The sequence below is a fragment of the Molossus molossus genome, unplaced genomic scaffold (assembly GCF_014108415.1).
Source record: "Molossus molossus isolate mMolMol1 unplaced genomic scaffold, mMolMol1.p scaffold_m16_p_10, whole genome shotgun sequence".
Taxonomy (NCBI): domain Eukaryota; kingdom Metazoa; phylum Chordata; class Mammalia; order Chiroptera; family Molossidae; genus Molossus; species Molossus molossus.
The window spans coordinates 73,445,069-73,472,464 of record NW_023425345.1 but is presented as its reverse complement, the minus strand read 5'-3'; the positions used below and the strand labels follow the sequence as shown (position 1 = coordinate 73,472,464).

At 43.4% G+C, this 27,396-nt stretch overlaps 1 protein-coding gene across 6 annotated transcripts; it reads left to right on the top strand.

Annotated features, from left to right (window-relative positions):
* Positions 1-1,829: 1,829 nt before the first annotated feature.
* OS9 (OS9 endoplasmic reticulum lectin) lies at positions 1,830-27,396 on the top strand. Of its 6 annotated transcripts, none has more exons than XM_036251386.1 (15): positions 1,830-2,172; positions 2,514-2,690; positions 3,684-3,747; positions 3,877-3,953; positions 4,120-4,218; positions 22,065-22,275; positions 22,393-22,497; positions 22,699-22,799; positions 22,992-23,037; positions 23,708-23,796; positions 24,018-24,293; positions 24,549-24,738; positions 25,890-26,054; positions 26,224-26,336; positions 26,647-27,396. In XM_036251386.1, exons 1-15 carry the CDS (start codon positions 2,011-2,013, stop codon positions 26,770-26,772), a joined length of 2,001 nt encoding a protein of 666 aa, XP_036107279.1. In that variant the 5' UTR covers positions 1,830-2,010; the 3' UTR covers positions 26,773-27,396. The 6 variants fall into 6 exon arrangements, with proteins under 6 accessions (XP_036107279.1, XP_036107278.1, XP_036107276.1 ...); XM_036251385.1 differs by having other exon boundaries at positions 22,986-23,037; positions 24,021-24,293; XM_036251383.1 differs by having other exon boundaries at positions 1,831-2,172; positions 22,986-23,037.

The window sequence follows — 27,396 nt, the reverse complement described above, 5'->3', positions numbered from 1 at the left end:
TTACAGTATTTTATTTATTGATTGATTGATTGATTGATTGATTTATATTTTTTGTTAATCCTCACCAAGGATATTTTTTTCCATTCAGTTTTAGATAGAGCGGGAGTGGGGAGGAAGAGAGAGAGAAATGTCGATGTGAGAGGGGCACACTGGTTGCCTCCTGCACGACCCCAACAGAGACCTGGGATCCAACCTGCAACCCGGGTATGTGCCCTTGACCGGGAATTGAACTCAACCTTGTGGTCCACAGGCCGTTGCTCTAACTGCTGAGCCAGTCCAGGGCTTACTATGCCCTTTTAATTTAGAGATCTAGGGGAATACTTTTAAATAATTTCTTTGATTATTCTTTCCTCTCTTTTCTCTTTTGGAAACTCTCATTATTCAGATGTTCGACCTTCTGGAAAGACCCTCTAATTTTTATTAATTTTCTCCTAAAGTAGAGCAAATTTGATCTTCAACTTTATCCTCCAGTTTTTCTATTGAGTTTTTATTTCTGCTATCATGGTTTTGATTTCTAAGAGCTCCTTTTGCTTACCTAAATAATAGTTATTATTTTAAACAGCTCCCTGTTGTTATTTTCTGGTCCGCAGGCCGACGCTCTAAACACTAAGCCAAACGGGCCAGGGTTCCCTGCTGTTATTTTATGGATATAATATATTATCACTCTGAGGATATTAATGATAGATTTTTTTGTTTATTTTATTTTTAAGTTTTTTCTCTCTTACAATTTATGTTTCATCTAAATTTCTTTTTTCCTCTGTTTGCTTTCTGTATTGTACACTAAAGACTTTCCTCTAATGTCTAATGATCCTTGGCTCTTTGCTATTTAAGAGTGAGGACATTTAAAAGCTTATTGGAAAGACTGTGTGAGGGCTGTGCATGTAGGCCAATGGCTTACTTGTAGGATTCCTTCATCTGTTTCATTAAGAGAACCCTGATGAGAAATCTTTGGGATTTCTCTTTTGGGCTGGTAAGATCTCCCGCTCTTGTCTACTTTTGTTTAGGAATAAATTTCTCGGGTTTGCTAAACCAGTTTCCATTCCTTAATCTCCTTTTTAGTTTCTAAAACGTCTCCTTTTTCCCTCACTTTCTTTCTTCTTCTTTTTTTATCATCACCCAAGGACATTTTTCCATTTTTTGTTCAGATAGAGTGGGAGGGAGGGAGGGAGGGGGGGGGAGAGAGAGAGAGAGAGAGAAACATCCACGTGAAAGGGACACATGGAGTGGCTGCCGCCCGCAAGACCAACCAGGGCCTGGGACAAACTGCAGCCGAGGTGCAGGTGCACGCCCTCAGTGGAACCTAACCCGGGTCTCTCTGGACCGCAGGCCGGCGCTCTAACCCTGAACCAAACCCGCCAGCGCTCCTCTCTTTCTTTTTATATGGCCTGGAGGATCATTTGTGCATCCCGCCCCCCTCCCCCAATCTTTAATGGAAGCCCCCATTGCTTATTTATAGTTTCATTGGAGGACAACATGTTATACAGAGTCGTGTAGAAAGGTTTGACACAATTACCAGATGGCCCTAAAGTTGTATGTATGTTAGAAATGAGAACTGCTTTTATGTAATTGTTTTGCAACAAGTATTAACTTTCAGGGGCAATGTGTGCACCCATCCATCAGCGTCAATCCTCTGCCTGGCGAGGACCGGATACAATGCAAAAGACGACTAAAAAAAGTAGTAAGAAGAGATGCGAGTGACAGCTGTGCAAGGACAGGCTTAAAAAAGCCCAAGCCAGAGACCGCGCCTCTCCGGAACTGGGAAGGGTGGGAGGGTGTCAGATCTCGTTCATGATTGGTTGACGTCTCGGACCAATCACGCGTAGCGAGTGGTTTAGCGAATCGTCGTGATCCACCTCTTCGTGGGCTTTGGAGCCACATTTACAAATGGGACCAGAGTACGTGAGAGGAACAGAATGCTTAGCCAATGAGATTTCGGAATGTTAATAGACGTGATGAGGCCGCTGCCAGGTTTAGGGCGGAAAGAGTTCTGGATAAGAAGGGGAGCGAAAAATGGCGACAGAACCGCTGCTGTCCAGGCTGTTGGGGCTGCTGCTTCTGGGGCTCCTGTTACCAGCAAGTCCGACCGGCGGTGTCGGGAGCCTGAACCTGGAGGAGCTGAGTGAGATGCGTTATGGGATCGAGATCCTGCCGTTGCCTGTTATGGGAGGGCAGGTGAGGAGGCGTAGAGCGGACGAGGGTCCCGAGCAAGGGGAAGGGAGAAAAGTAGAGGAAGAAGGGCAACTGTGGAGTCTGCGGCAGGAGCCTAAGGATAATCGGGAAGGGTAGGTAGGAGTTTTACGATGTCTCTTGAGGATCGCAGACTGAGGGGACTGGGAGGGTGGGGCTTTCCGCTGTGAGCTTCGGTCCTAGTTCCTGATCCAAACACCCTCACACTCCGCCTCCTGGAGAAGTGGTAGTGCCCTCTCCCCTCACGTACCACACACAGCTGGAGGACTTGTGGCTCATTCTGTTTTGCTTCCCTGTTCCCTGACTCTCCCTCCCTTCTTTCCCAGAGCCAAGCTTCAGACGTGGTGATTGTTTCCTCTAAGTACAAGCAGCGCTATGAATGTCGCCTGCCAGCTGGAGCCATTCACTTCCAGCGTGAAAGGGAGGAAGAGACACCTGCTTACCAAGGGCCTGGGATCCCTGAGTTGTTAAGCCCAATGAAAGATGCTCCTTGCCTGCTGAAGGTGAAGGGGACTGGGATGGATGCAGTGAGGGCTTCGGAACTCGATGCCTGTCTGAGAACCAGAGTGTCAGTGAATAGGTGGGTTGGGGAGGACCTGTCAGAGTTAAGAAGGCCACCGGAAGAGTAGACATGTTGTACAGACAGGAAGGAAGCAAAAAATCTTGCAACCACTGATGCTGAATGTAGAGAAGGTTTACATATATTTCAGAGTAAGGATTAAGGCAAGATTGAGGAGCCTAAAGAGGGTCAGTGTGGGGTAAGTGGGGTCCTCCCCTAGAGAAGCCTTCCTGGTAAAGTCACCTGCTCTCCCTATCACTCTGCCCCAATATCCTACTTTATTCTCATCATGGCACTTTTCATGATCTGAAATCATCTTATTAATTGAATCATCTGTTTATTTATTTTTGGTCTGAGTCCCATGAGGTCAGAGACTTTATCTTGTTGGTAGCTGTATTTCCAGTGACTAGAATTGCACAAGAAATGTTGTAGATGTTCAATTAATATTTTATGTTTCTCTGGTCTGAATGCTTCAAGAATACCATGATTTCTTACTTTTATGGAGAGCAAAAGAGGTATTAAATTTTTTAAAAATATTTTTCTTTATTGGTTTTAGAAAGAGAGGAAGGGAGAGGGGGAGAGAGAGAGAGAAACATGGATGTGAGAGCAACATTAATCAGCTGTCCTGCATGCCCCCTCCTGGGGATGTGTCCTGACCTGGAATGGAACCAGCAACCTTTAGGTACACTGGACCACACCCAACCAACTGAGTCACACTGGCCAGGGTGAAAACAGTTAGGCTTTAGAGGTATCTCTCTGAGTCACAGAGTAAAACAGCCCTCCCTCCTCTCTGAGAATCTGGCAAATTGAGTGGGGAAGCAAGAAGGAGATGAGAAGTAGATGAGAAATGTGACCTGGAGCCAGGAGAGATTCTGATTCCAAGAAGAGACATCTGCACTCCACCTCCATGATTATGTGTTTGTTTGTTTTTTGTCAGACCAAGGACTGGTGGACATATGAATTTTGTTATGGACGCCACATCCAGCAGTACCACATGGAAGGTGACTCACTCCTACATTTTTCCTAAGCCCTCAGCAACCTGTCATGGAAGGTGACCTGATTCCCCATCCCCTTTCCTCCTAGACCTTTTAGAAGGGAATAACTGTGATTCACTATGGTTTCTCTCGCAGATTCAGAAATCAAAGGTGAAGTCCTATACCTCGGCTACTACCAGTCGGCCTTCAACTGGGATGATGAAACAGCCAAGGTGGCAGGAGTGTGGGATTGGGAAAGGGTGGCTGGCTGCAGACTAAAAGCCTTGATAAGAAGGGGAGGGTCAGGATTAGCTGACATGTTTCTTGGAGCTTGGTGGCCATTCTTCCTCCTTGCTTTCTTTCTCATGCCCCCTCTCTCCTGCCTGATGTCCTCCCCAGGCCTCCAAGCAGCATCGCCTGAAACGCTACCACAGCCAGACCTATGGCAACGGGTCCAAGTGCGACCTCAATGGGAGGCCCCGGGAGGCTGAAGTTCGGGTGAGTCTTGAAAGAGGGAAGTTGATACTTCCTCAGTGATAATTCAGATTCTAATGGAAGAGGGCAAGGTTGCATTTTACAGTCAAGAGGGTCTCTCCTAGGCCTTAAACCCTGAGTTTAAGACCCATTAGTCCGGCTACCAGCTGGATGTCACTGCCTAGAGATTTAGAAGCACTTCTAGTCAATGTTCCCAAATCCTCCCCTTTAAACCCCCAAACAGCCCTGGCCGGTTTGGCTCAGCGGTTAGAGCGTTGGCCTGCGGTCTGGAGAGACCTGGGTTCGGTTCCCGCTAAGGGCACGTACTTCGGTTGCAGTTTGTCCCTGGCCCTGGTCGGTCGTGTGGGTGGCAGCCACTCGATGTGTCCCTTTCACGTCGATGTTTCTCTCTCTCTCTCCCTCCCACTCTATCTGTACAAAAATGTCCTCGGGTGAGGATAACAAAAAAAATAAAAAATAAAAAAAAAAATAAACCCCCAAACACACTTACTATTTTTTTTTTACGTGTTTCCTATCTGTCACCCAAACTAGAAACTTGAGTGTCATTGTTGACTCTTCTTTCTCCATCTCTGTCTTCATTTCATCATTTAATATCTCTCTTGTGTGAGGTCGTGTTGGTGTTGGTATTGGGTATACATGGTGGGCAAATATTCAGCCTCTGTCTTCATGGAATGCATAGTCTAGAAAGAAAAACATGTTAAACGAGTCTGTGATTACAAACTGAGGAGTGATATGAAGGAAAGGAATTTAGTTCTCTCAGAGTAAATACCAAAGCCCATTCATTCTATTCTAGGTTTTTCTCACAATTCTCTTTTTTCCTATGCTTGGTACCTTCAGCTCTCACCTGCGTAACTGCCAAAACCTGGTAACAATGTCTCTGATCTAGTGGTCCTTAGTGAGTTCAGGCAGGCAGACATGTATAGTGGGAAATGTTTCTTAGGTGATTCTAACGTGTATTCATAAACACACCTGTAGAGAGCCACACGACACAATAATTATCTTTCTGTAATACAGATTTGCATTTGCGATTGTGTGCTGGTAAATTTTGAATAGCCAGATTACCAGGGTGTAGTGTGAAGAGGGGAGCCTTGATTTATAATGTGCGCCAATATCCATGGTATAAATATTCCCACCATACTCAATTCATGCTATCACCATGATGTCCACTGTCTTGCAACATTCCTAAAAATTTTCCAGTTGGCTCTTGTGAACTAGTGTGAGCTGGACTCAACACACCACTATAAGCATGTGTCACTTCTCTGCCCAGACTGGAAAACCTTTGATGATTCTGCCTTGTTTAAAGAGTAAGTTCCAAATATTTCAACTCAGACCAAGGTGGCAGCAGTGGAGATGATGGAAAGCAGTTGGATTCTGAATGTATTTTGAAGGTAGAGCCAATAAGATTTGTTGATAGATTGGATGTAGGGTGGAGTCAAGTATGACTCCAGGGTTTTTAGCTTGAGCAACTTGTCATTTAGTAAAGTGGGAAGGAGCTGGTTCAGAGAAGAAACTAGGTTGGTCTTGGGCATATGAAGACCAGGATGTCTGTTAGACATCCCAGTGGTGATAGCCAGTTGGTAGTTGGCTCTGATACTCTGGAATTCAGGGATGAGATTCAGGGGCTGGTGAGCTCTGGAGATAAATATATTCATTGTGTTTCTGTCTCACTGTCCCTCCACTTAGAGCTATCTTCCCACAGATATTTGAATGGTTGGATCCATCCTCTCATTCATATTATATATCCCTGGGATACCCACAGGGAGACCTCATGGAGGCACACAGACACACACATGCACACCCTTCTGCTCCCATCCTGATAAACACCCACAGTGTTTTATATTCTTCAAAGCCCTTCAATTCCCATTAAGGGCATGAATCTGGTTGCAGGTTTGATCCCCGGCCTTGGTCAAGGTATATGCAGGAGGCAATCACACCGATATTTCTCTCTCTCTGTCCTCCTCCCCCCTCCCTTCCACTCTCTCTAAAAACCAATGGAAAAAATATTATCTGGTGAGGATTAACAAAAAAAAAAAAAAAGAGAGAGAGAGAATAAGCTCCAGGAAGGCAGGGACAATGTCTGTCTTATTTTCTGAAACAGTGCCCAGCACCAGAAATTATTCATCGAATGAAAGGAATGAATGAAAAGCCAGTTCAAATGTCGCCTACTTTCTGTGACCTGTCTTGGCTAACCCAGAAAGTTAGTTGTGTTCCTTCAGAGCTTCATATACATACATTCACATCCACATGCATCCATGTCTTCGTCTGGGCTGCTATAACAAAATACCATAGGCTGGGTAGCTTATAAACAACAGAAATTTACTTCTCACAGTTCTGGAAGCTGGAAGTTGGAAATCAGGGTACCAGTATGGTCAGGTGAGGGTTCCCTTCTTGTATTCTCACATGTTAGAAGGGGCTGGTGAGCTCTGTGGGAACTCTTTTTTCCCCCCAATTTTTATTTATTTATTTTTGTTACAGATGTTTCTCATCCCCCACCCCCGACACCCTCCTCCCCATCTTGCCCCCCCACCCCCCTAGAATTGTTGTCTATGTCCGTTGGTTAGCATACATGCATATAAATTCTTTGGTTCATCTCATCTATCACCCCCGCCCCCTCTTCTGAGGTTTGTCAGTCTGAACCATACCCCTTTCTATGTCTCTCGGTCTGTTTCATTCATCACCCCACCTTGTTCATTATATTCCACAAATAAGTGATATTTGTCTTTCTCTGATTGGCTTATTTCACTTAGCATTGTACTCTCGAGGTCCCTCCATGTTGTCTCAAAGGATAAGAGATCTTTCTTTTTTACAGCTACATAGTATTCCATTGTATATATGTATGTGGGGACTCTTATAAGAACATTCATGAGGGCTCTGTCCTCATGACTTAATCACCCACCAAAGGCCCCATTCCTAATATCATCACATTGGGCATTAGGATTTGAACATAGGAATTTTAGGGGTACACAAACATTCAGACCATAGCAGCTCACAAGCATCCACATAAATATAATCTATTATAGCACTTCATTGTATTCTCATTATTTCTTTATTTCTTTGTAACTTTAGTAGGCCAAGAACTGATGGCTAAGAATGTATTTTCCTAATATCTATTGAACATATGCCTTGTGCCAAGCACTATAATAGAAACAGGATAAAATGATAACAGAGACCAACTCCATTAAGTAAACAGCCGCAATAAGCAGGATAAGTACTCTGACAGGTGAAATACGTATCATAGGAGAGCACGAAATGAAGGAACTAACTGAGTCTAGGTAAAAGGCCTCTGGAAGAAAGTGACCTTTGAACTGATGATTGAAGGATGTAGAGCTAGTCCATCAGCTGTAGAGGAATGGGAGAGAGAAGAGGGCATCCCTGGGAAGGTACAGGAGATGCAGAATGCCTGGAGGAAAGAGAATGGCCTGTCCCAGGACTTGAGAGCTGTTCACAGCGACTGGAGGGAATTGTGGAAAGGGGGTTTGGGAGGTTGTGTGAAGGGAGCTGGGCAGTTGTCTAGAGGGGACAAGTCATAGGTCATGAAACTAGCTATGTTGAGGAGTTTGGACAATCTGAGAAACAAGAGGAGCCAGTGAAGTATGTTAAACAGAATGATGACATATTCAGTCATGGTTTTGAAGGCTCATTCTGGCTGGAGTACAGAAAATGATTGATTGAGCCCAGCCGGTATGGCTCAGTGGATTGAGCATCATCCCATGGGCTGAGAGGTCCCGGTTCAATTTCCGATCAGATCACGTGCCCCAGTTGTGGGCTTGATGCCCAGTACAGGGTGTGCAGGAGGCAGCTGATCGATATTTCTCTCTCACATCGATGTTTCTATCTCTCTCTCCCTTCCTTTCTCTCTCTCTAAAAAAAAAAATCAATAAAAAGCATTAAAAAAAGAGAAAATGATTGATTGGGAAACTGTTTAGGAGGTGGTTGCAACAATCCAGGTGAGAAAACAGGGATACAGAAATGGGAATTTTTGGAGAAATTTAGGGAATGAAATCAACAGAGTAAGATTCCCAGGTTTCTGGCTTGAGTAACTGGATAGACTGTGGTTCTTATTACTGAGATAGGTATAATAGGAAGAGGAGTAGGTTTGGTGGAGGAAAAAGATTTTGGTTTTGAACAGGATAATTTTAGTACCTGCAGGCATCTAAGTTAGAGATATCTGAGGACGCTGTTGGATCTATGGGTCTGGAGCTTAGGAGAGTGATCTGAATTGAACCCAGAGGGGTGGGAGTTGTCAACATATTAGTTATGATTGGAGTTATAGAGTGGATAAAATCACCCCAAAAGAAACAGTATATAGTGAGAAAAGTAGGACAGAACTTTGAGGGAGCTGTCATTGAAAGCAAGGGCAGAAGGGGGCTTTGCCAAGAAGAAAGGGCCAGAGAGGAGACTATGGTAGCATGGAATCTAGGCAGGACATGTGTCAAGGAGAGACTAGTCCATGATGTTGGCTGCATCTGAACCTTCAAGGAAAAGGACAGTTAAAAACTGTGCATGATCATGGGAGTTGTTATTTTAATAAAAGCAAAGCATACTTATAGAAATAAAAAATTCAGATGGTAGACATGAGATCCAGATGAAAATTCCTATGTCCTCTACTCCATAACCCTGACCAGTCCTTTGGTTGGACTTAATGACAGGTTATTGGTGATCTTTGTTAGAACAGTTTCAGTGGAGGTGGAGGAAGAAGAGGTGTTGAGGAAAGTGGTGAAGTCTGGATACGAAGGAGAGGGAAAGGTGAGAGGGGTTGGGGAGGGTGCTACTTGTTTCGTATTTTAAGATGGGGGCATGCTTTCATTTTTTATTGCATAGTGGTTAGATATTTTATAACTTCTGGAGTGATTTCCCTGGTAAGTCTAGTACCCACCTGACACCATACATAGTTATTACAGTATTATTGACTGTATTCCCTGTGCTGTACTTTACATCCCCAGGACTATTTTGTAACTGCCAATTTGTACCTTTTTTTTTTTTGGCAAAATGTTATGGTTTTAGTAACACAAAAGCAATGTGCACACAAGCTGTCTGTTCATTTTCTTCGCTGTACAGCCTGGCATTGGGATTGGTGACCCTGATGGCCAGCTGGGCTACTCTTTCCACAATGGCTCTGCAGATCTTTGAGAAGGTGCTGTGAGCAATCTCGGCACAGTAAGATTTGTTGCACATCAGCAGTATTTCAGGCTCCTTGATGTTGTGGACCAGGATCTTCTGAAAGCCACTGGGAAGCATGTGCTTTGTTTTCTTGTTGCTCCCATAACCAGTGTTAGGCATCAAGATCTGAGGGCAGCCACAGTGCTGAGGAGGAGATGGCTGCCACCTGCCAATTTATACTTCTTACTCCCTTCACCTTTCTCACCTACCCCCCAAACCCCCTCCCACCTGGTCATCATCAGTTTGTTCTTTGTATCTATGAACTGTTCCTATTTTGTTTGTGTATTTTGTTTTTTAGATTCCACATATAAGTGATATTTGTCTTTCTCTGTCTGACTTAGTTCACTTAGCATAATACCCTCTAGGTCCATCCATTTTGTTGCAGGTGGTAGCATTTCATTTTTTTTAAGGTTGAGTAATATTCCATGTATATATGCACCACATCTTCTTTATCAATTTGTCTATCCTTGGACACTTAGATTTCTTCTATATCTTGGCTATTGTAAATAATGCTGCAATGAACATAGGGGTGCATATATCTTTTTGAATTAGTGTTTTGGATTTATTCAGATATATACCCAGAAGTGGAATTGCTGGGTCATCAGATAGTTCTACTTTTTATTTTTTGAGGAACCTCCATGTTGTTTTCCACAGTGGCCGTACCAATTTGAAATCAAGATAAGCACATGTTTAAATGCTATTAGATGGACCTAGTAGAAAGAAGGAGAGGTTGAGGTACAGGAGGAAGAACAAGAAGAGAATATGGGCAGGGTTGCTATGCAGAACACAGGAGAGCAGTTACCTTGAGGAGCGGGGCTATAGGGTTATAACTAAAATTAAAAGGTGGTGTATTTGCTGGGGAGCCTGGAGGTTTTAGTGACAGAAAGTTGGGGCATTCCTGTCTGGTTGCTTCTCTTTTTTAGTTCTCATGTCCTAACAGACCACTCAAGTTCCTTTTTGCGTGATTGAGTAAATCCCTCATTCCAGAGCAGGTATGGTGAAGTTCCATCTTCCTGATGCCTCAGTAAGAACAGTGTGTGTAGTGTTTGGGAAAGCACAGTTTTCATGGGGTTTGGGAACAATTAGTCAGTCATCTGGAATTAAATAAATTTGGGTCCCTGTCTCAGTTTTCATGTAAAGTTCAGAGAGATGTAGGATTTTTTTCCTTTAAAATCTTAAATTATGAAACATTTCAAACATAGAGAAAAATAACATTATAGAGACTCATAAATCCACTGCCAAGTTAAACAGATGTTAACATTTTGCCATATTTGCTTTAGATCTCTGGTTTTTTGTTTTTAATTGATGTTGAGAGACAGAGAGAGAAACATCAATCGGTTGCCTCCTGCACATCCCCTACCAGGGATTGAGCCTGCAATCCAGGCATATGCCCTGAACAGGAATCAAACCGGTAGCTTTTTGGTACACAGGATGATGCCCACTGAGCCACAGTAGTTAGGGCCCTCATTTGTTTTTAGTATTATTATTTTTTAAAGTTATGGTACAACGTATATAACATAAAAGTCACCATTTTAACTTTTTTTTTTTTAAGCCTCACCCAAGGATATTTTTCCATTGATTTTTAGATAGAGTGGAAGGGAAGGAAGGAGACAGAGAGAGAAACATTGATGTGAGGGAGACACATCGATTGGTTGCCTCCCACGTGAACTCAAGTAGGGCCCAGGATCAAACCTGCAACCCAGGTATGTGCCCTTGACCAGGAATTGAACCCAAGACCCTTTGGTCTGAGAGCCAATGCTCTAACTGCTCAGCCAAACCAGCCAGGGCACCATTTTAACAAATTTTAAGTGGTATTAAATGTATTAACAATGCTGTATAATCGTTACCACTATCTATTTCCAAAACTCTTTATCATCCCAAACAGAAACTCTTCACCCATTAATCAGTAACTTCATATTTTCCCCTCCCCTCAGTGTCTGTTCTACTTTCTGACTATGAATTTGCCTGTTCTAGGTACTTCAAGTAAGGGAAAATCATACAATATTTGTCCTTTTGTGTCTGGCTTATTTCACTTGCTGTTTTTAAGTTTCATCCATATTGTAGTGTATGTCAGATTCTTTTTTTATGGCATAGTTTATGGAATATTCCTTTCATGGAATGTTTAGTAATATTCTATTGTATGTATATACCACATTTTGTTTACCTATTCATCTGTTGATGGGTAGAAACTCTGGTGTTGGCACCTTTTGGCTACTGTGAATAATGTTGCAATGAACAACGGTATACAAGTATCTGCTTGAGTCCTTGTTTTTTGAGGAATTGCCAAGCTGTTTTTCACAGCAGCTGCACTATTTTACATTCCCAGTAACAATGCACAAGGATTCCAATTTCTCCACACCCCCTCCAACACTTGTTATTTTTCTTTCTTTTTAAATAATGACCATCCTAATAGGTATGAAGTGGTAACTTATTGTAACTTTGATTTGCATTTTGCTAATGACTAATGATTCTGAGCATCTTTTCAAGTGCTTATTGGCCATTTGTATGTCTTCTGTGGAGAAATGTCTACTAAAATTCTTTGCTCATTTTTTGGATGGGGATATTTGTTTTTCATTGTTGTTGAGTTGTGGGAGTTCTTTATATATTCTGGATGTTAATCTGTTATTAGATATATGATTTGCAGATATTTTCTCCCATTCTGTGGGTTGCTTTTTCATTTGCTTGTTTTATTTATGCACAGAAGTTTTCAGTTATCATGAAGTCTAATTTATGTTTTTTTCTTTTATTGCCTGTGGTTTTAGTGTCATAATGATTATAAGATGTTTTAGATTGACTATGTCTGAAGCATTAAAAAATTATAATTTCATAGGCTATCATTTAATTGTCTACATTTTCAAATGTATTAGCCATAAAATTATAGTCTTTTTTTCATAATCTGTTTTTGAAGATTGATCCTCTTTTTAATTCCTAATATTGACTACCTTTTCTCTCTTTCTCTTTTTTTATGTTTTGCTAGAGATTTATCTACTTTATTTGTCCAAGAAACACCTTTTGACTTTGTTCATTCTCTCTATTGTCCTTTTACTATTTCATTAGTGTCTTTATTATTTTATCTTTATTATTTCCTTCTTTCCAGTTTATTCTGTTCTCTTTCTAACTTATTTTTTTTCCACACTTAAGAAATTCTGTATTTAATTTTTTGAATAGGTATTACATTCTCAGAGCTCAAATATAGAAATACTTAAAAAAGTATGCAGAGAAAAGTCTTTATACACCTTTCCCCTCATCTGCCTGTTCCCATCCCTGTAAGAAAGCTTCTCTTTATAAACTCAGATTTTTAATGCATATATATATCAAGTATATATCTTTGAGCTCTTTCCAAATCAATATATTAAAAGCCTCCTCATTCTTTTTTTTTAAATAACTTTTTTTCTTTATTGATTTTAGAGAGAGAGAAAGAGATAGAAACATTGATGAGAGAGAACATCAGTTGGCTGCCTCCTGCATGCCCCCCACTGGGAAGTGGGCCCACAACCTGAGCATGTGCCCTGACCGGGAATTGAACCAGCAACCTCTTGGTGCATGGGTCAACGCTCAACCACTGAGCCACACCAGCTGGGCTCCTCATTCTTTTTTTCTTTCTTTTTTTTTTTTAATTCTCACCCGAGAGAACCTTTTTCCATTTTTATTCAGATAGAGTGAGAGGGAGAGGGAGAGAGAGAGAGAGAGAAACATTGACATGAAAGGGACACATGGAGTGGCTGCCACCCGCATGACCAACCGGGGCCAGGGACAAACTGCAACCGAGGCACCCACCCTTAGCGGGAACCGAACCCGGGTCTTTCTGGACCACAGGCCGACGCTCTCACCACTGAGCCAAACCGGCCAGGGCTCCTCATTCTTTTTTATAGTTGCTATTATTCTCCTATAAACCTGTCCTATCATTTGTCTAAAATAGTTCCCTGTTGATGGACATTTAGATTGTTTTAACTTTTTTATTAACACAGAAGTGCTACAGTGAATAACTGTATACCTTACAGAGTATATAGAGGTTAAATTCCTGGAAGTAGACTTGTGTCATATTTTTTTAAACAAATTTTTAAGATGTTTTTGTTGATTTTTTAGAGAGGAAGGGAAACATTGATTGGCTGCCTCCTGCATGCCCCTACTGAGGATCAAGCCCTCAACCCTGGCATGTGCCCTGACCTGGAGTCAAACCGGTACTTCTCAGTGCATGAGATGACGTTCAATCCACTGAGCCACACTGGCCTGGCAGACTTGTGTCATTTTTATACGTACTGTTACGTTATCCAGCAATGTATGAGAATACCGGGTTTTCTTTAGCTATGACAACCCAGTGTATTTTTAAACTTTTGGATTTTGGCCAGTCATCAGATAAACATCAGATAAAGAATGATTTCCCAGTATTTTTATTTTATTTTTTATCCTCACCTGAGGACAGCTTTCATTGATTTTTTTAGACAGGAAGGGAAAGAAGAGAGAAACATTGATGTGTGAGTGAAACATCGATTTGGTTACCTCCCACACAACTCTGATAAGGGGCTAAGGATTGTACCTGCAACCCAGGTATGTGTCCTTTACCGGAAATTGAACCCGAGACCCTTCAGTCCATGGGCCGACGCTCTAACCACTGAACCAAATCTGCCAGGGCTGTTGCAACTTTCTGTGTGGTAAACATTATAAAAAAGGTCTGGGTGTGTTTGAAAGTATGTGTTTTCTCTCATTACTTGGTTCAAGATGGTAATTTTGTTTAAATTTTTTTTACTAATTTTTGTCCAGTTCACTATAATGGTGGATTTGGCAGTTCTGTTAATTGTTTTCATATTTTTTGAGACTGTTAGGTACATATAAATTCAGAATTGTGGTATCTTCATTGTAACTTATTCCTGTTATACCTTAATGTTACCTTTTTTCCTAATCACATTTACAAAAATTATTGTGAAATATATCACAATACATAAAACTATAAATCATTAACTGTAGTCTGGCCAGTGTGGCTCAGTGGTTGAGTGTCAACCCATGCAGCAGGAGGTCGCCAGTTTGATTCCCGGTCAGGACACATGCCCAGGTTGTGGGCCTAATCCCCAGGGGAGGCATGCAGAAGGCGGCCAGTCGATGTTCTCTCTCATCGATGTTTCTGTCTCTCTCTCCCTCTCCCTTCCTCTCTCTCTAAAATCAATAAAGGAAAAAACAAATTTTTTAAAATCATAACTGTATTGTGTAAGGAATAATAAAGGAAATACCTGCCCTGGCCAGTCTGCTCAGTGGTTAGAATGTAGGCCCACGGACCCATGAGTCGTGGGTTCAATTCAGGTCAAGGGCACATACCTCGGTTGCACTTCGTCCCTGGCTTTGGTTAGGGTCATGCGGGAGGCAACCAGGTGACGTGTCCCTCTCACATCACTGTTTTTCTCTCTCTCCCTTTCTCTCCCTCCCTCTCCCTCCCACTCTATCTGAAGATAATATGAAAATATCCTTGGGTGAGGATTAAAAAAATAATAATAATAAACAATAAAGTTGAGACTTGTATGTGTGAACAAAACAGACAAAAATTCTTACTCTGGATGGGAGAGACAGACAATAAGGAAGATAAAGAATTATACACAATTATCCCCTCATAAATTTAACTTTCAGACATTATGAATTGACCTTTTTTATCTTAGTAATTGACTTACTTGAAGTCTTACGTGATAATGATATAGCTATAACAGCTTTCACTGAGATGTTTATTATATTTTTTCATATTTTACCTTTATCCTTTCTACATTATGTTTTAAATGTGTTCTCTAACAGCACATAGCTGTATTTTTTAAAATTTCACCATTTAGCCCTGGCCAGTGTGGCTTAGTGGTTGGAGCGTCAGCCCAAGCACCAAAGAGTTTCAGATTTAATTCCCAGTCAAGGGCATGTACCTGGGTTGCAGGTTCCATCTCAAGCCCCGGTTGGGGCAAGTGCAGGAGGCATCCAACTGTGTTTCTCTTACATAGGTGTTTCTCTCTCTCCCTCCCTCCCTTTCTCTCCCCTTCCTTCCACTCTGTCTGAAAATCAATGGAAAAAATATCCTCAGATGAGGATTAACAACAAAAAATTAACCATTTATTACATATATATTTGGGTCTAATGGTTTATGCTTTCTTTTGTTCCACTTCTGTTTATTTTTCTGTCCTTTCTAGATTATATTTTATTTTATCTTAATCATGCCACTTTCTCTCTTGTCTGATTAGGAAGTTGTTCATTTTTTTTCTTTCTTTTATTTATTTTTTTAAATAACAGATTTATCAAGATATGATTCACATGCCATACAATTCCATGTACAATTCATTGGTTTTTGAGCATATTCACAGAGTTGGGCATCCATCACTACAATCAATTTTACATTGTCATCACTCTAAAAGAAATCGCCTATCCTTTAGCAGTTACTCTTCATTCCACATCCCCTCGACCCTACCCTCTACTCTAGACAACCTCTAATCTTTCTGTCTCTATAGATTTGTCTATTCTAGACATTCCATATTAAAGAGAATCATACAATGTGTGGCCTTATTATGTCTGGCTTCTCTCACCACATTTTCAAGATCATCCGTGTGTAACATGTACCAGTACTTCATTACATTTTATTGCCAAATACATAATATTCCATATTCTATTTATCCATTCCTCAGTTAGTAAACATTTGAGTTGTTTGTACTTTTTGGCTATTATTTACAATGCTTCTTTTCTTTTTTTTAATCCTCACCCGAGGATATTTTTCCATTGATTATTTTAGATAGAGTGGGAGGGAGGGAGAGAGAGAGAGAATGAGAAACATGGATTGGTTGCTTCCTGCGTGACCCCGACCAGAGCCAGGGATCAAACCCAAAACCCAGGTATATGCCCTTGACTGGGAATGGAACTGCAACCCTTTGGTGCATGGGCCAACGCTCTAACCGCTGAGCCAGACCAGCCAGGGCTTAACAATGCTTCTTTTAACATTTGTGAACAAGTCTTTTGGTGGACATAGGTTTGCATTTCTCTTGGTATATGCAAAGGAATTGAATTGTCAGATCATATGGTAATTATATGTTTAACTTTTTGAGGAACTGCCATACTTTTTCCAAAGCAGTAGCACCATCTTACAATTCAGTCAGTAGTATGTGAGGGTTACAATATCTCCACATCCCCATTAACACTTGTTTTTATCTTTTTGACTATAGCCTTCCTAGTGAGTATGAAGTGGCATCTCATTGTGGTTTTGGTTTGCATTTCCCTGGTGGTTAATGATGTGGAGCATCTTTTCGTATGCTTATTAGCAATTTATCTGTCTTCTTGGGAGAAGTGTCTATTCAGATCTTTTGCACATTTTATTTATTTTTTAAAATATATTTTATTGATTTTGGGAGGAGTGAGAGAAACATCAATATGAGAGAGAAACATTGATCTGTTGTGTCCTCTATGCACTCTGACCAGGCATCAAGCCTGCAACCTGGGTATGTGCCCTTACCGGGAATCAAACCCATAATGTTTTTATGTCCTGGATGACGCTTTAGTCAACTGAGCCACTGACCAGGGCTCTTTTGCCCATTTTTTTAAATATGCTTTTATTGATATTTTTAGAGAGAGGAAGGGAGAGAGAGATAGAAACATCAATGTGAGAGAGAAACATCGATTGGCTGCCTCCTGCACGCCCCCTACTAGGGACTGAGCCTGCAACCTGGGCATGTGCCCTAACTGGGAATTGAACCAGGACCACTCAGTCTATGGGATGACGCTTAATCCATTGAGCCACTCCAGCTGGGCTCTTTTGCCCATTTTTAAATTGCATTGTTTGTCTTTTTATTATTGAGTTGTAAAATTTCTTTATATTCTGGATACAAGTCTCTGATAAGGGACTTTGTAGCAAATTTTGAAATCTGGAAGTATGGGTCCTTCAATCTTGTTCTTCCTTTTCAAGATTGTTTTGGCTATTTGGAGTCCCTTGAATTTTCATATGAATTTTAGGATCAGTTTGTTAATTTCTGCAAATAAGGCATTTGGAATTTTGATGGAGAGTGCATTGAATCTGATATTGTCATTTAAAAAAATTTATTGACTTTTTTTTGTTAGAAACATCATTTGTTGTTCCACTTATTTATGCATTCATTGATCAATTCTTGTATGTGCCCTGACCAGGACTCAAACCCACAGCATTGGTGTAACCAACTGAGTTACCCTGCCAGTGCTGGAATACTTAGTGTAATATTAAATCTTGTAATTTATGGACTTGGATGTCTTTCCATTTCTTTAAGTCTTTAATTTCTTTCAGCAATGTTTTGTAGTTTTCAGAGTATAAATTTTACACTTATTTCGTTTTATTTATTCCCAGTTATTTTCTTTTTGATGCTATTGCAAGTGGAATTATTTTATTAATTTTATTTTTAGATTGTGTATTTTAGGTATATAGAAATATAATTGATTCCTGTGTCCTGCAACCTTATGGAACTTGTTTATCAGTTTTAGTGTTTTATTTTTGTTTTTTTTTAATTACTCACCTGAGGATATTTTTCTACTTATTATCAGATAGAGTGGGAGGGAGGGAGGGAGAGAGAGAGACAGAGAGAAACAAAGAGAAACATCAATGTGATAGAGCCACATCAGCTGGTTGCCTCCCGCATGACCCCACCAGGGCCGGGGATGAACCACAACTGAGGTATGTGCCCTTGACCGGAATTGAACCAGTGACTCTTTGGTCTGTGGGGTGACGCTCTAACCGCTGAGCCAAATCGGCCAGGGCCTAATAGTTTTTTTTAGTGGATTTCTTTGCATTTTCTATATACAAGATCAGGTCATCTGTAACTGAAGTTAGTTTTTCTTTTCCTCATATAGTTGCCTTGTGTTTCATTTTATTGTCTAATTGCCCTGGTCAGAAGCTCCAGTACAACATGGAATACAAGTGGCACAAGCAGACACCCTTCTCATTTTCCTGATCTTAGTGGGAAACCATTCAGTTTTTCACCATGAAGTATGCTATTAGCTGTGGATTTTTTATAGATGCCTTTTATCAGGTTAATGAGGTCCCCCTCTATTTCTAGTTTGTTGTTTTGATCATGAAGAGGTATTGAATTTTGTCTAATGTTTTTTCTGTATCCATTGAAATGATCATGTGGTTTTGTCCTTTATTCTAATGCTAGGGTGTTTTAATTTCATTAATTGATTTTCTTTTTAATCCTCACCTGAGGATATTTTTCCATTTTTGTTCAGATAGAGTAGGAGGGAGAGAGAGAAACATCGACATAAGAGGGACACATCGGCTGGTTGCTTCCCACGTAACCCCAATTAGGGCCAGGGATGAACTGCAACCGAGGTACGTGCCCTTTGACCAGAATTGAACCTGTGACTCATTGGTCCATGGGCTGAGGCTCTAACCACTGAGCAAAACCAGCCAGGACATTAATTGATTTTTTTTTTATGTTATCCCACCTTGTACTACTGGAATAAATTCTACTTGTTCATGCGTGTAATCCTTTTTACATGTTTCTGAATTCAGTTAATTAGTATTACTTGAGGATTTGGAAGTGATCTATATTCATAAGAGATTTGAATATAGCCTGTGGCTTCCTTTTCTTTTTTCTTTTTTCTCCTCACCCGAGGACATTTTACCATTTTTTATTCAGACAGAGTGGGAGGGAGAGAGAGAGAAATATCGACGTGAAAGGGATACATCGAGTGGCTGCCACCCGCACGACCCAACCAGGGCCGGGGACAAACTGCAACCAAGGTACATGCCCTTAGTGGGAACCAAACCCAAGTCTCTGTGGACCATAGGCCAATGCTCTAACCGCTGAGCAAAACCGACCAGGGCTGGCTTCCTTTTCTTATAACCCCAATACCAAATACTCGTCTGGATTTGGTATGGGGTTATATTGGACTTACAGAATGAATTGGAAAGCATTTCCTTCTCTCATATTTTTTGGAAGAGTTTGAGAAGCATTGCTGTTTATTATTATTATTTTTCTTTTTAAATATATTTTTATTGATTTTTTTAGAGAGAGGAAGGGAGAGGGAGAGAGAGAGAAATGTGAATGGGCTGCCTCCTGCACACCCCCTAATGGGGATTGAGCCTGCAACCTGGGCATGTGCCCTGACGAGAACGAACTAGGACCTCTCAGTCCATGAAATGACGCTCAATCCACTGAGCCACACCGGCTGCTGGGATACTTTTTAAATGTTTGGTAGATTTCATCAGTGAACCCATCTGGATCAGGCTTTTCTATGTAGGTAGTTTTTTATTACTAATTTAGTCTTTTTACTTGTTACAGGTCTAGCCCTGGCCGGTTTTGCACAGCAGTTAGATCATCAGCCTGTAGACCAAAGAGGTGCGGGTTTGATTCCGGTCAAGGGCACCTACCTCGGTCGTGGTTTGGTCCCCAGCCCTGGTTGGGGTCGTGTGGGAGGCAGCCAATCGATATGTCTGTCTCACATTGATATTTTCTTCTCTCTCTCTCCCTCCCACTCTATCTGAAAAATCAAGGGAAAAATATTCTTGGGTGAGGATTAAAAAACAAAACAAAATTGAAAAACTTGTTACAGGTCTATTCACATTGTCTGTTTCTTCTTGAGTCAGTTTTAGTAGTTTGTGTCTTTCTAGAAATTTTCCCATTTCATCTGAGTTATCTGATTTGTTAGTATACAGGTATTCATAGTATTCCTTTACAATTTTTATTTTATTTTATTTTACTTATTTATTTAATCCTCACCCGAGAACATTTTTGCATTTATCTTCAGACAGAGCAGGAGGGAGAGAGCGGGAAGAGAGAGAGAGAAACATCAATGTGAGAGAGACACATCGGTTGGTTGCCACCCACATGGCCCCAAACGGGGCCGGGGACAAACTGCAACCTAGGTATGTGCCCTTAGCGGGAACCAAACTCGGGACTCTCTGGTCCGCAGGCCCATACTTGAACTGCTGAGTCAGACCAGCCAGGGCTACAATTCCTTTTATTTCTGTAAGGTTGGTAGTAATATCCCTTCTTTCACTCCCAACTGTACTAATTTAAGTCTTCTCATTTCTTCTTGGTAAGTCTATATAAACTTTTGTCATTTTTATTGACCTTTTTAAAAAAAATCAATTTTTTGCCGGGCCAGTGTGGCTCAGTGGTTGAGCATTGACCCATGCATCAAGGAGTCGCTGGTTTGATTCCCAGTCAGGGCACATGCGCAGGTTGTGGGCCAAATCCCCAGCAGGGGGCGTGCAGGAGGTGGCCAATCGATGTTTCTATCTCTCCCTCTCCTTCCTTCTCTCTCTAAAATCAATAAAGAAAAAAAAAATTAAAATATCAATTTTCAGTGTCATTGATTTTCTGTATTGCTTTTCTATATTTTATTTCATTTATTTCTGTTCTAATCTCTATTATTTCCTTCCTTCTGCTTTCTTTTTTTTGTTGTTAATCCTCACCCGAGGATATTTTTTCGTTGATTTTTACATAGAGTGGAAGGGAGGGAGAGAGAAACATCAATGTGAGAGGGACACATTGATTGATTGTCTTCTGCACAACACCAATGGGCTGGGGATCAAACTCACAATCCAGGTATGTGCATTTGACTGGGAATCGAACCTGCCACCCTTCTGTGCACCAGCTGACGTTCTAACTGCTGAGCAAAACCATCCAGGGCCCTTTTCAGTTTCTTAAGATGAAAGATTAGGTTATTGATTTGATGCCTTTCTTCTTTTTCTTATCCTCACCCGAGAACATTTTTCCATTTTTTTTGTTCAGGTAGAGTGGGAGGGAGAGAGAGGAACAGAGAGAGAGAGAGAAACATCAATGTGAAAGGAACACATCGAGTGGCTGCCACCCACACAACCGACCAGGGCCGGGGACAAACTACAACCGAAGTATGTGCCCTTAGCGGGAACCGAACCCGGGTCTCTCAGGACCGCAGGCCGACACTCTAATCGCTGAGCCAAACCGGCCAGGGCCCTTTCTTCTTTTTTAATATTATCTTTCACAGGTAAAATTTTTTCTCTAAGACGATGCTGCTTTAGCTATATCCCATAAGTTTTAATATGTTGTATCTTCATTTATTCATCTCAAAGAATTTTCTAATTTTCTTGTGATTCTTCTTTGACCCTATATTTAATTTCTATATATTTGTGTATTTTCCAAATTTGTTTATATTATTGATTCGTAATATCATTTTATTGTGGTCAGAGAACATACTTTGTATGATTTAAATTCTTAGTTTTTTGAACATTTTTATAAGGATTATTTTAAAGTGTTTTTTCTGTGGCCCTGCTGGTTTGGCTCAAGCCTGCGGTCCAGAGAGACCCAGGTTCGGCTCCTGCTAAGGGCATGTACCACGGTTGCAGTTTGTACCCAGCCCTGGTTGGGTCGTGTAGCAGGCAGCCACTCGATGTGTCCCTTTCACGTCGATGTTTCTCTCTCTCTCTTCTTCTTCTTCTCTCCCTCCCACTCTGTCTGAACAAAAAATGGAAAAATGTCCTCGGATGATGATAGATAGATAGATAGAGTGTTTTTCTGTGAAATCTGATACCTGTGCCCTTCCACCAGCATTTTCTGCTGCCTGTGTTTTTCCTATGTAAGGGTCCCACTTAGCTGTTTTCTTTGCATGTCTCAGTTTTTTGTTGAAAACTAGACATTTGAGGTAATGTATTACAGCAACTCTGGATATTCCTAAGAAGTAAAGGTAATTATTGCTGGTAATTACTATTCATTTGCCCTCTGTCCTGACAGTTCCTCTGTGATGAGGGAGCTGGTATTTCTGGGGACTACATTGATCGTGTGGATGAGCCCTTATCCTGCTCCTATGTACTGACCATCCGGACTCCTCGGCTCTGCCCCCACCCTCTCCTCCGGCCTCCACCCAGCGCTGCTCCTCAAGCCATTCTCTGTCACCCTGCCCTGCAGCCTGAGGAGTACATGGCCTACATTCAGAGGCAAGCTGGTGAGTAATTAAAAGAACAAGGAGAGGAAGGAGAGACATGGGGAGGACAGGCAGAAGATAAAGTGTTGAAGAGCCCAGAGGAATGTGTCCCTGTCCTGGCTGCATGCTGTTTTTCAGTAGACTCAAAGCAGTATGGAGATAAAATGAGGGAGGAGCTGCAAGACCTGGACCCTCAAATGTGGAGTGAGACCAGACCTGGGGTGGTACCCACAAAGAGAGGAGGTAGGACCTTATTCCATGAAACTTGTCTCCGTTTCTTCCCTTCCCCAGTCTCACTGTCCTGGACTGACTTTTGGGTGTCGGGTGAATAAGTACTATGGGCCCTTTCCCCCTTAGTAATAGAGGAGGGGAATGTCCTCATTCTATTTGTTCCCTTCCCTCTCTCCCCTCCTTTCTAGTTCCTCCCTGTTCTCTGTATCCCAGGTGTAAGCCCAACCAAGGATGACAGTAAGGAATCAGATTTCTGGAAGATGATTCATGAGCCAGAGGACCAAGTCCAAAGAGGGGAGAAAGCACAGGCTGAGGTGAGAGCCAGCCTCCTAGCCATTTCTCTGATGAGGCTAAACCTGGGCTTTGGGATGGAGGGCTACTCAAGTTGAGGGCATTCTGAGATGACCTGCATCTGTCTATGGATGCAAGGATATCCCCAAAACTATTGCCTTAGGGGCATAAACAGGTTTGCATACTTGACTCTGCCCTCTTCTTGTCAGGAGCAGGAACCAAACGTTGAGCCAGCAGATCCAGCTCTAGGCTCTCCCAGTGGTGAGTGAACCTTCCATGTCTCCTTTACTGCTTGAATGTATTTTCTTCTGGGCAGGGGTGAGGATAAGGGTAGAAATAAACATTGGGAGGGAAGTCGGGCAGCTAGGCCAGCAGGGAACCCATTTTTACAGGAATTAATACTCTTTGTAGACAGTTATCTTCTATGGAGGTAGGAGACATAGTGGTTCACAACCTGCTGACTTTATAATCTTGGATGATTTCACTTAACCTCTGTTTCCTCACCCATAACCTGTGGGTAATCACCCCTACTTTAGAGGATTGTTGTAAGATTAAGTGAGAATGAATCTGTAGTTCACAGTGGACTGTCTGGAACTGAGTAAACAATAAATAGAGAACAGGATCCAGGGAAGAGGAGCACTTGGCCCCAGAATCTCTCCTGGAGTCCTAAAATCTGGGCCGATTGCCAGAGGACCTCAGCAGGACGTGAGAGGGCAGGGCCGTAGCACTTGTGAGCATCCTTCTCTCTCTCACCTATGAGTCCAACTGAGGCCAGTGCCTTCTGGAGGGCTGTCGGCCCCTCTCTCTGACCAGACAGATAGCTCCTGGGGACCGGGACCATGTCCTTCCTTGGCCTTCTCAACTCCTGTCCTTGGGAAGTCAAAATAGAATTTAGGACATAATGGGTTCATTCCTGTTTTTTCCATCTCAGATTTTCAGAACAATGTGCAGGTCAAAGTCATTCGGAGTCCTGCAGACTTGATTCGGTTGATAGAGGAGCTGAAAGGTGGAACAAAAAAGGTATGGGCCCTGTTCAAGGGAGGGGTGGAACCTGCCTCCCTGGTGGGGAGCCTTTGGAGACCTACCCTGAGCTGGGCCCCATCAAGCCCACTCCCTGCCTTTATTCCTCTTCAGTCCCCCATTGCCACACCCCAGCAACTTTTTGTCTGCCCCCCACCACGTGTCTCTACTGAAACCCCAACCATGCAGCTGCCTTTTTCTTTTGATCTTCATCCACCCAGAAGAAGCCAAATGCAGGCCAAGAGCAGCCTGAAGAGGATGCTACAGAAGTCCCTCCAGGGGAAGCAGAGGTGAGGGAGAAGGGTGACACAGAACATCAGAGTGAGGTGGAAGAAGAGGAGGACGATGAGGATGAAGACGAAGATGAGGATGAACAGCAGTTGCTGGGAGAATTTGAGAAGGAACTGGAAGGGATACTGCTCCCATCAGACCGAGAGCAGCTCCGTTCAGAGGTGAAGGCTGGCATGGAGCAGGAGCTGGAGAACATTATCCAGGAGGTGAGCACAGCTCTTCCTTCTTTGCTTCTGCAGCTCTTTGCTCCTATGGGCAAGACAGGTTGAGGGGCTGAAAGAGAACAAAGGTCAGCACCTGGCATGGCATGAGGCCTGGGATGGGCTCTTTGTTTATTTAATTAAAGGGGGGGGGATGGTGGGGAAGGGGGATCAGAGAGTTTAGACATGACTCTTATGTGGAGCATGGACCGCTGCCCTTCACTACCCCTTGACTCTCCACTCCCTCTTTGGGCATTCCAGACCGAGAAGGAGCTGGACCCAGATGGGCTGAAGAAGGAGTCGGAGCGGGATCGGGCTATGTTGGCCCTGACATCCACTCTCAACAAACTCATCAAAAGGCTGGAGGAAAAGCAGAGTCCAGAGCTGGTGAAAAAGCACAGGAGAAGGAAGGTTGTCCCCAGAAAGCCTGCCCCGTCCTTCCGACCAGCAGGTGAGAGCTATCATCCAGGAAGCCAAGTCCTTTGTCTCCAGCCCTCAGCTGGTGTGCTGGGGGGGCAACGTGTTCCTTCCCTTCTGAGGGTGCTCACTCTCTTCCTGTTTCTGAAACACTGTGCTCACCCTTGCCTTCCTCCCACCGCCTCTATCCTTTTGCCTAGTCACCTCCTATTCATCCCTTTGGGAAGCAGCTTCTAGAGCATGTCCGTCTTGTGTTCTGACTGGCTCCCATATGCCCAGTGCTCAGCACTTTGACCGACAGATAGTGGGTGATCAGTAGATCTTAACTGAGTGACACTGAGCCTGTGTGCTGAAGATCACACCTCTGTTCAGGATGCAGCCTTTCAACTGTTAGGACTTTGTGCCGGGAGAGACCTCAGCTGGCAAGCTGTGAATAGGCAGCCAGCTGCTCATGAACCAATTGCCTGGACAGACTTGAAGTCATCCCTTCTTGCACCCCCTAATGTCCTTCCATGGGGTTCTATGGGTGTAAAGATCAGACATTCCAAACAGAATGTTCGAGATTCAAACCTTCCATCCTACTTTATAAATAACTGAAGTGTCTTTCGAGCACTAATGTGGGGAGTGCCAAGCCACCATTTCCAACCTGCGGCTGCTTTTTTTTTTTTTCTAATTATAAAAGAAAGTTTATTAAGAAGTTACAGAGGTAGTAGAAGTGAGCCAGCCGGGCTGCGTAGGCTCAGGAAACCAGTGACAGAAGCAGAAGGGTCGGTCCCTGGAGAGCTTGGAAGAGGGAAAGGCAAGGGTAACAGGCCTGGGGGATGAAGGGGGGAAGGGCAAGACACAGGCCTGCTCCCAAGGGTGAGTTATGCCCCTGCTTCATAAAACAAAACTTTGTAGGCCCAGGTGGCCTGATTTTTGCTTCAGAAAACAGTTGTTTTGTTGTAGGTGATGGGCAGAATTATTGGGTCCAGAGGGAGGAAGGGAGGCTGCAATTGGTGGAGAGAGCTAACAGTATGGAATGGGGTGGGAAGGACTAATTTATTTTGGGCCCTGGCTCATACATGTGTTTGAGATGGAATAACTGCCAAATCCAACTGATGGCTTAGGGAGAAGTGACCCTGACAGCCTCTAACCCTGGAGTCACGGCTCTGCTTTGTCTCCCTGTGTGTCTCCCCCTCTAAGAGGAGGATCCTGAGCACAGAGTCCGGGTCCGGGTCACCAAGCTCCGTCACAGAGGTCCCAATCAGGATCTGACAGTCCTCGAGATGAAACGGGAAAACCCACAGCTGAAACAAATCGAGGGGCTGGTGAAAGAGCTGCTGGAGAGGGAGGGACTCACAGCCGAAGGTGGGCCCTGGAGGGTGGCGCTGGATTAAGAGCTGTTGGAAGGGCTTGCTGCTGGAAACGGGCTGGGTCAAGGTGGACTGGAAACCTCAGCTGGGGACATGGGGGGCAGAGGACCTACACTGAAGCTTCCCCCACTTCTCCTCTCACTGCCCATCCTGCTTCTTTACAGGGAAGATCGAGATCAAAATTGTCCGACCAGGGGCTGAAGGGACTGAGGAGGGTGCACGCTGGCTGACTGATGAGGACACGAACAACCTTAAGGAGATTTTCTTCAATATCTTGGTAAGAGGCGTCCTACCTCCACGTCCTGGACCTCCAGCCTGCCCCTCGAGTGTGCTGTGGTGTTGAGAGTGGTTGAGTGACACAGGCACAGCCCAGCCTTACCACCTTCTGAGTTTCGTTTCCCTCACCTGTAAGAGAGGCTGGTGGTTCTGGCAGCAGGGTGTTTGGGCCCTTGGCAAGAGCCCTGTAAGAAGTGTATGTGCCCCATCCCTGCCTTCCTCGTGTTGCTACTTTCTGGATCCTTCAGTGCCCAGTGCTTCCCTGGGCCCACCAGCTAGCACTCCAGCTCACCCCTTTCCCCCCTCACCAGGTACAGGGAGCTGAAGAGGCACAGAAGGAGCAGCAGCGACAGAAAGAGCTGGAGAGCAACTACCGCAGGGTGTGGGGCCCTGGAGGTGGGGAGGGCACAGGGGACCTGGATGAGTTTGACTTCTGAGACCACTACTACCATCGGTTTGCCAAGGAGTCCAGAGTCTTCCTAGACTGACCCCACTGCCTCCTCACCCATCTCCCCCCCCACCGGGCCCTGAAGGCAAAACAGCAGAATAGAGCTGAGCTGTGAACTTCTGGGGCCCCACCCAGGGGTGCAGAGGGGCTGTGGGATGAGTGCTGCTGCTACTGCTGAGAGCTGCCCTGAAGACTCCCCCAGGCCTGTGAATTTTGCTCTCCCAGGCTTCTCCCGCATCCCCTCCCTGTTATGTCCCCTAACTTGTTGGTCCCTGTTTTCTCCCTACCTAGAGATCTGAGTGGAGTTGAGCAGGGGCAGCAAGAAGCTGTGCGATGTAGCAGACCCTGAGACAGGCCCCCAACCCTGCCCCTGCTGCTGTTGGGAGTCACCCACCCCCTTCCCTTGGATTGACTTAGGGTTTCCTACTCCTTTCCCTTTCCACAGTGTTCCCTACAATCTGTGCTTCTGTGTTGAGGCACCTTCCTCTGTTGCTGAGGAAATGGAAGAAAGTTGCCCACCACCTCTGACACAATCCAGTGAAAAGGGTGAGGCACAGACCCACCCATCATGTTCTTGAACAATCAGGTTTCTAAATAAAGAACTGGACCATCA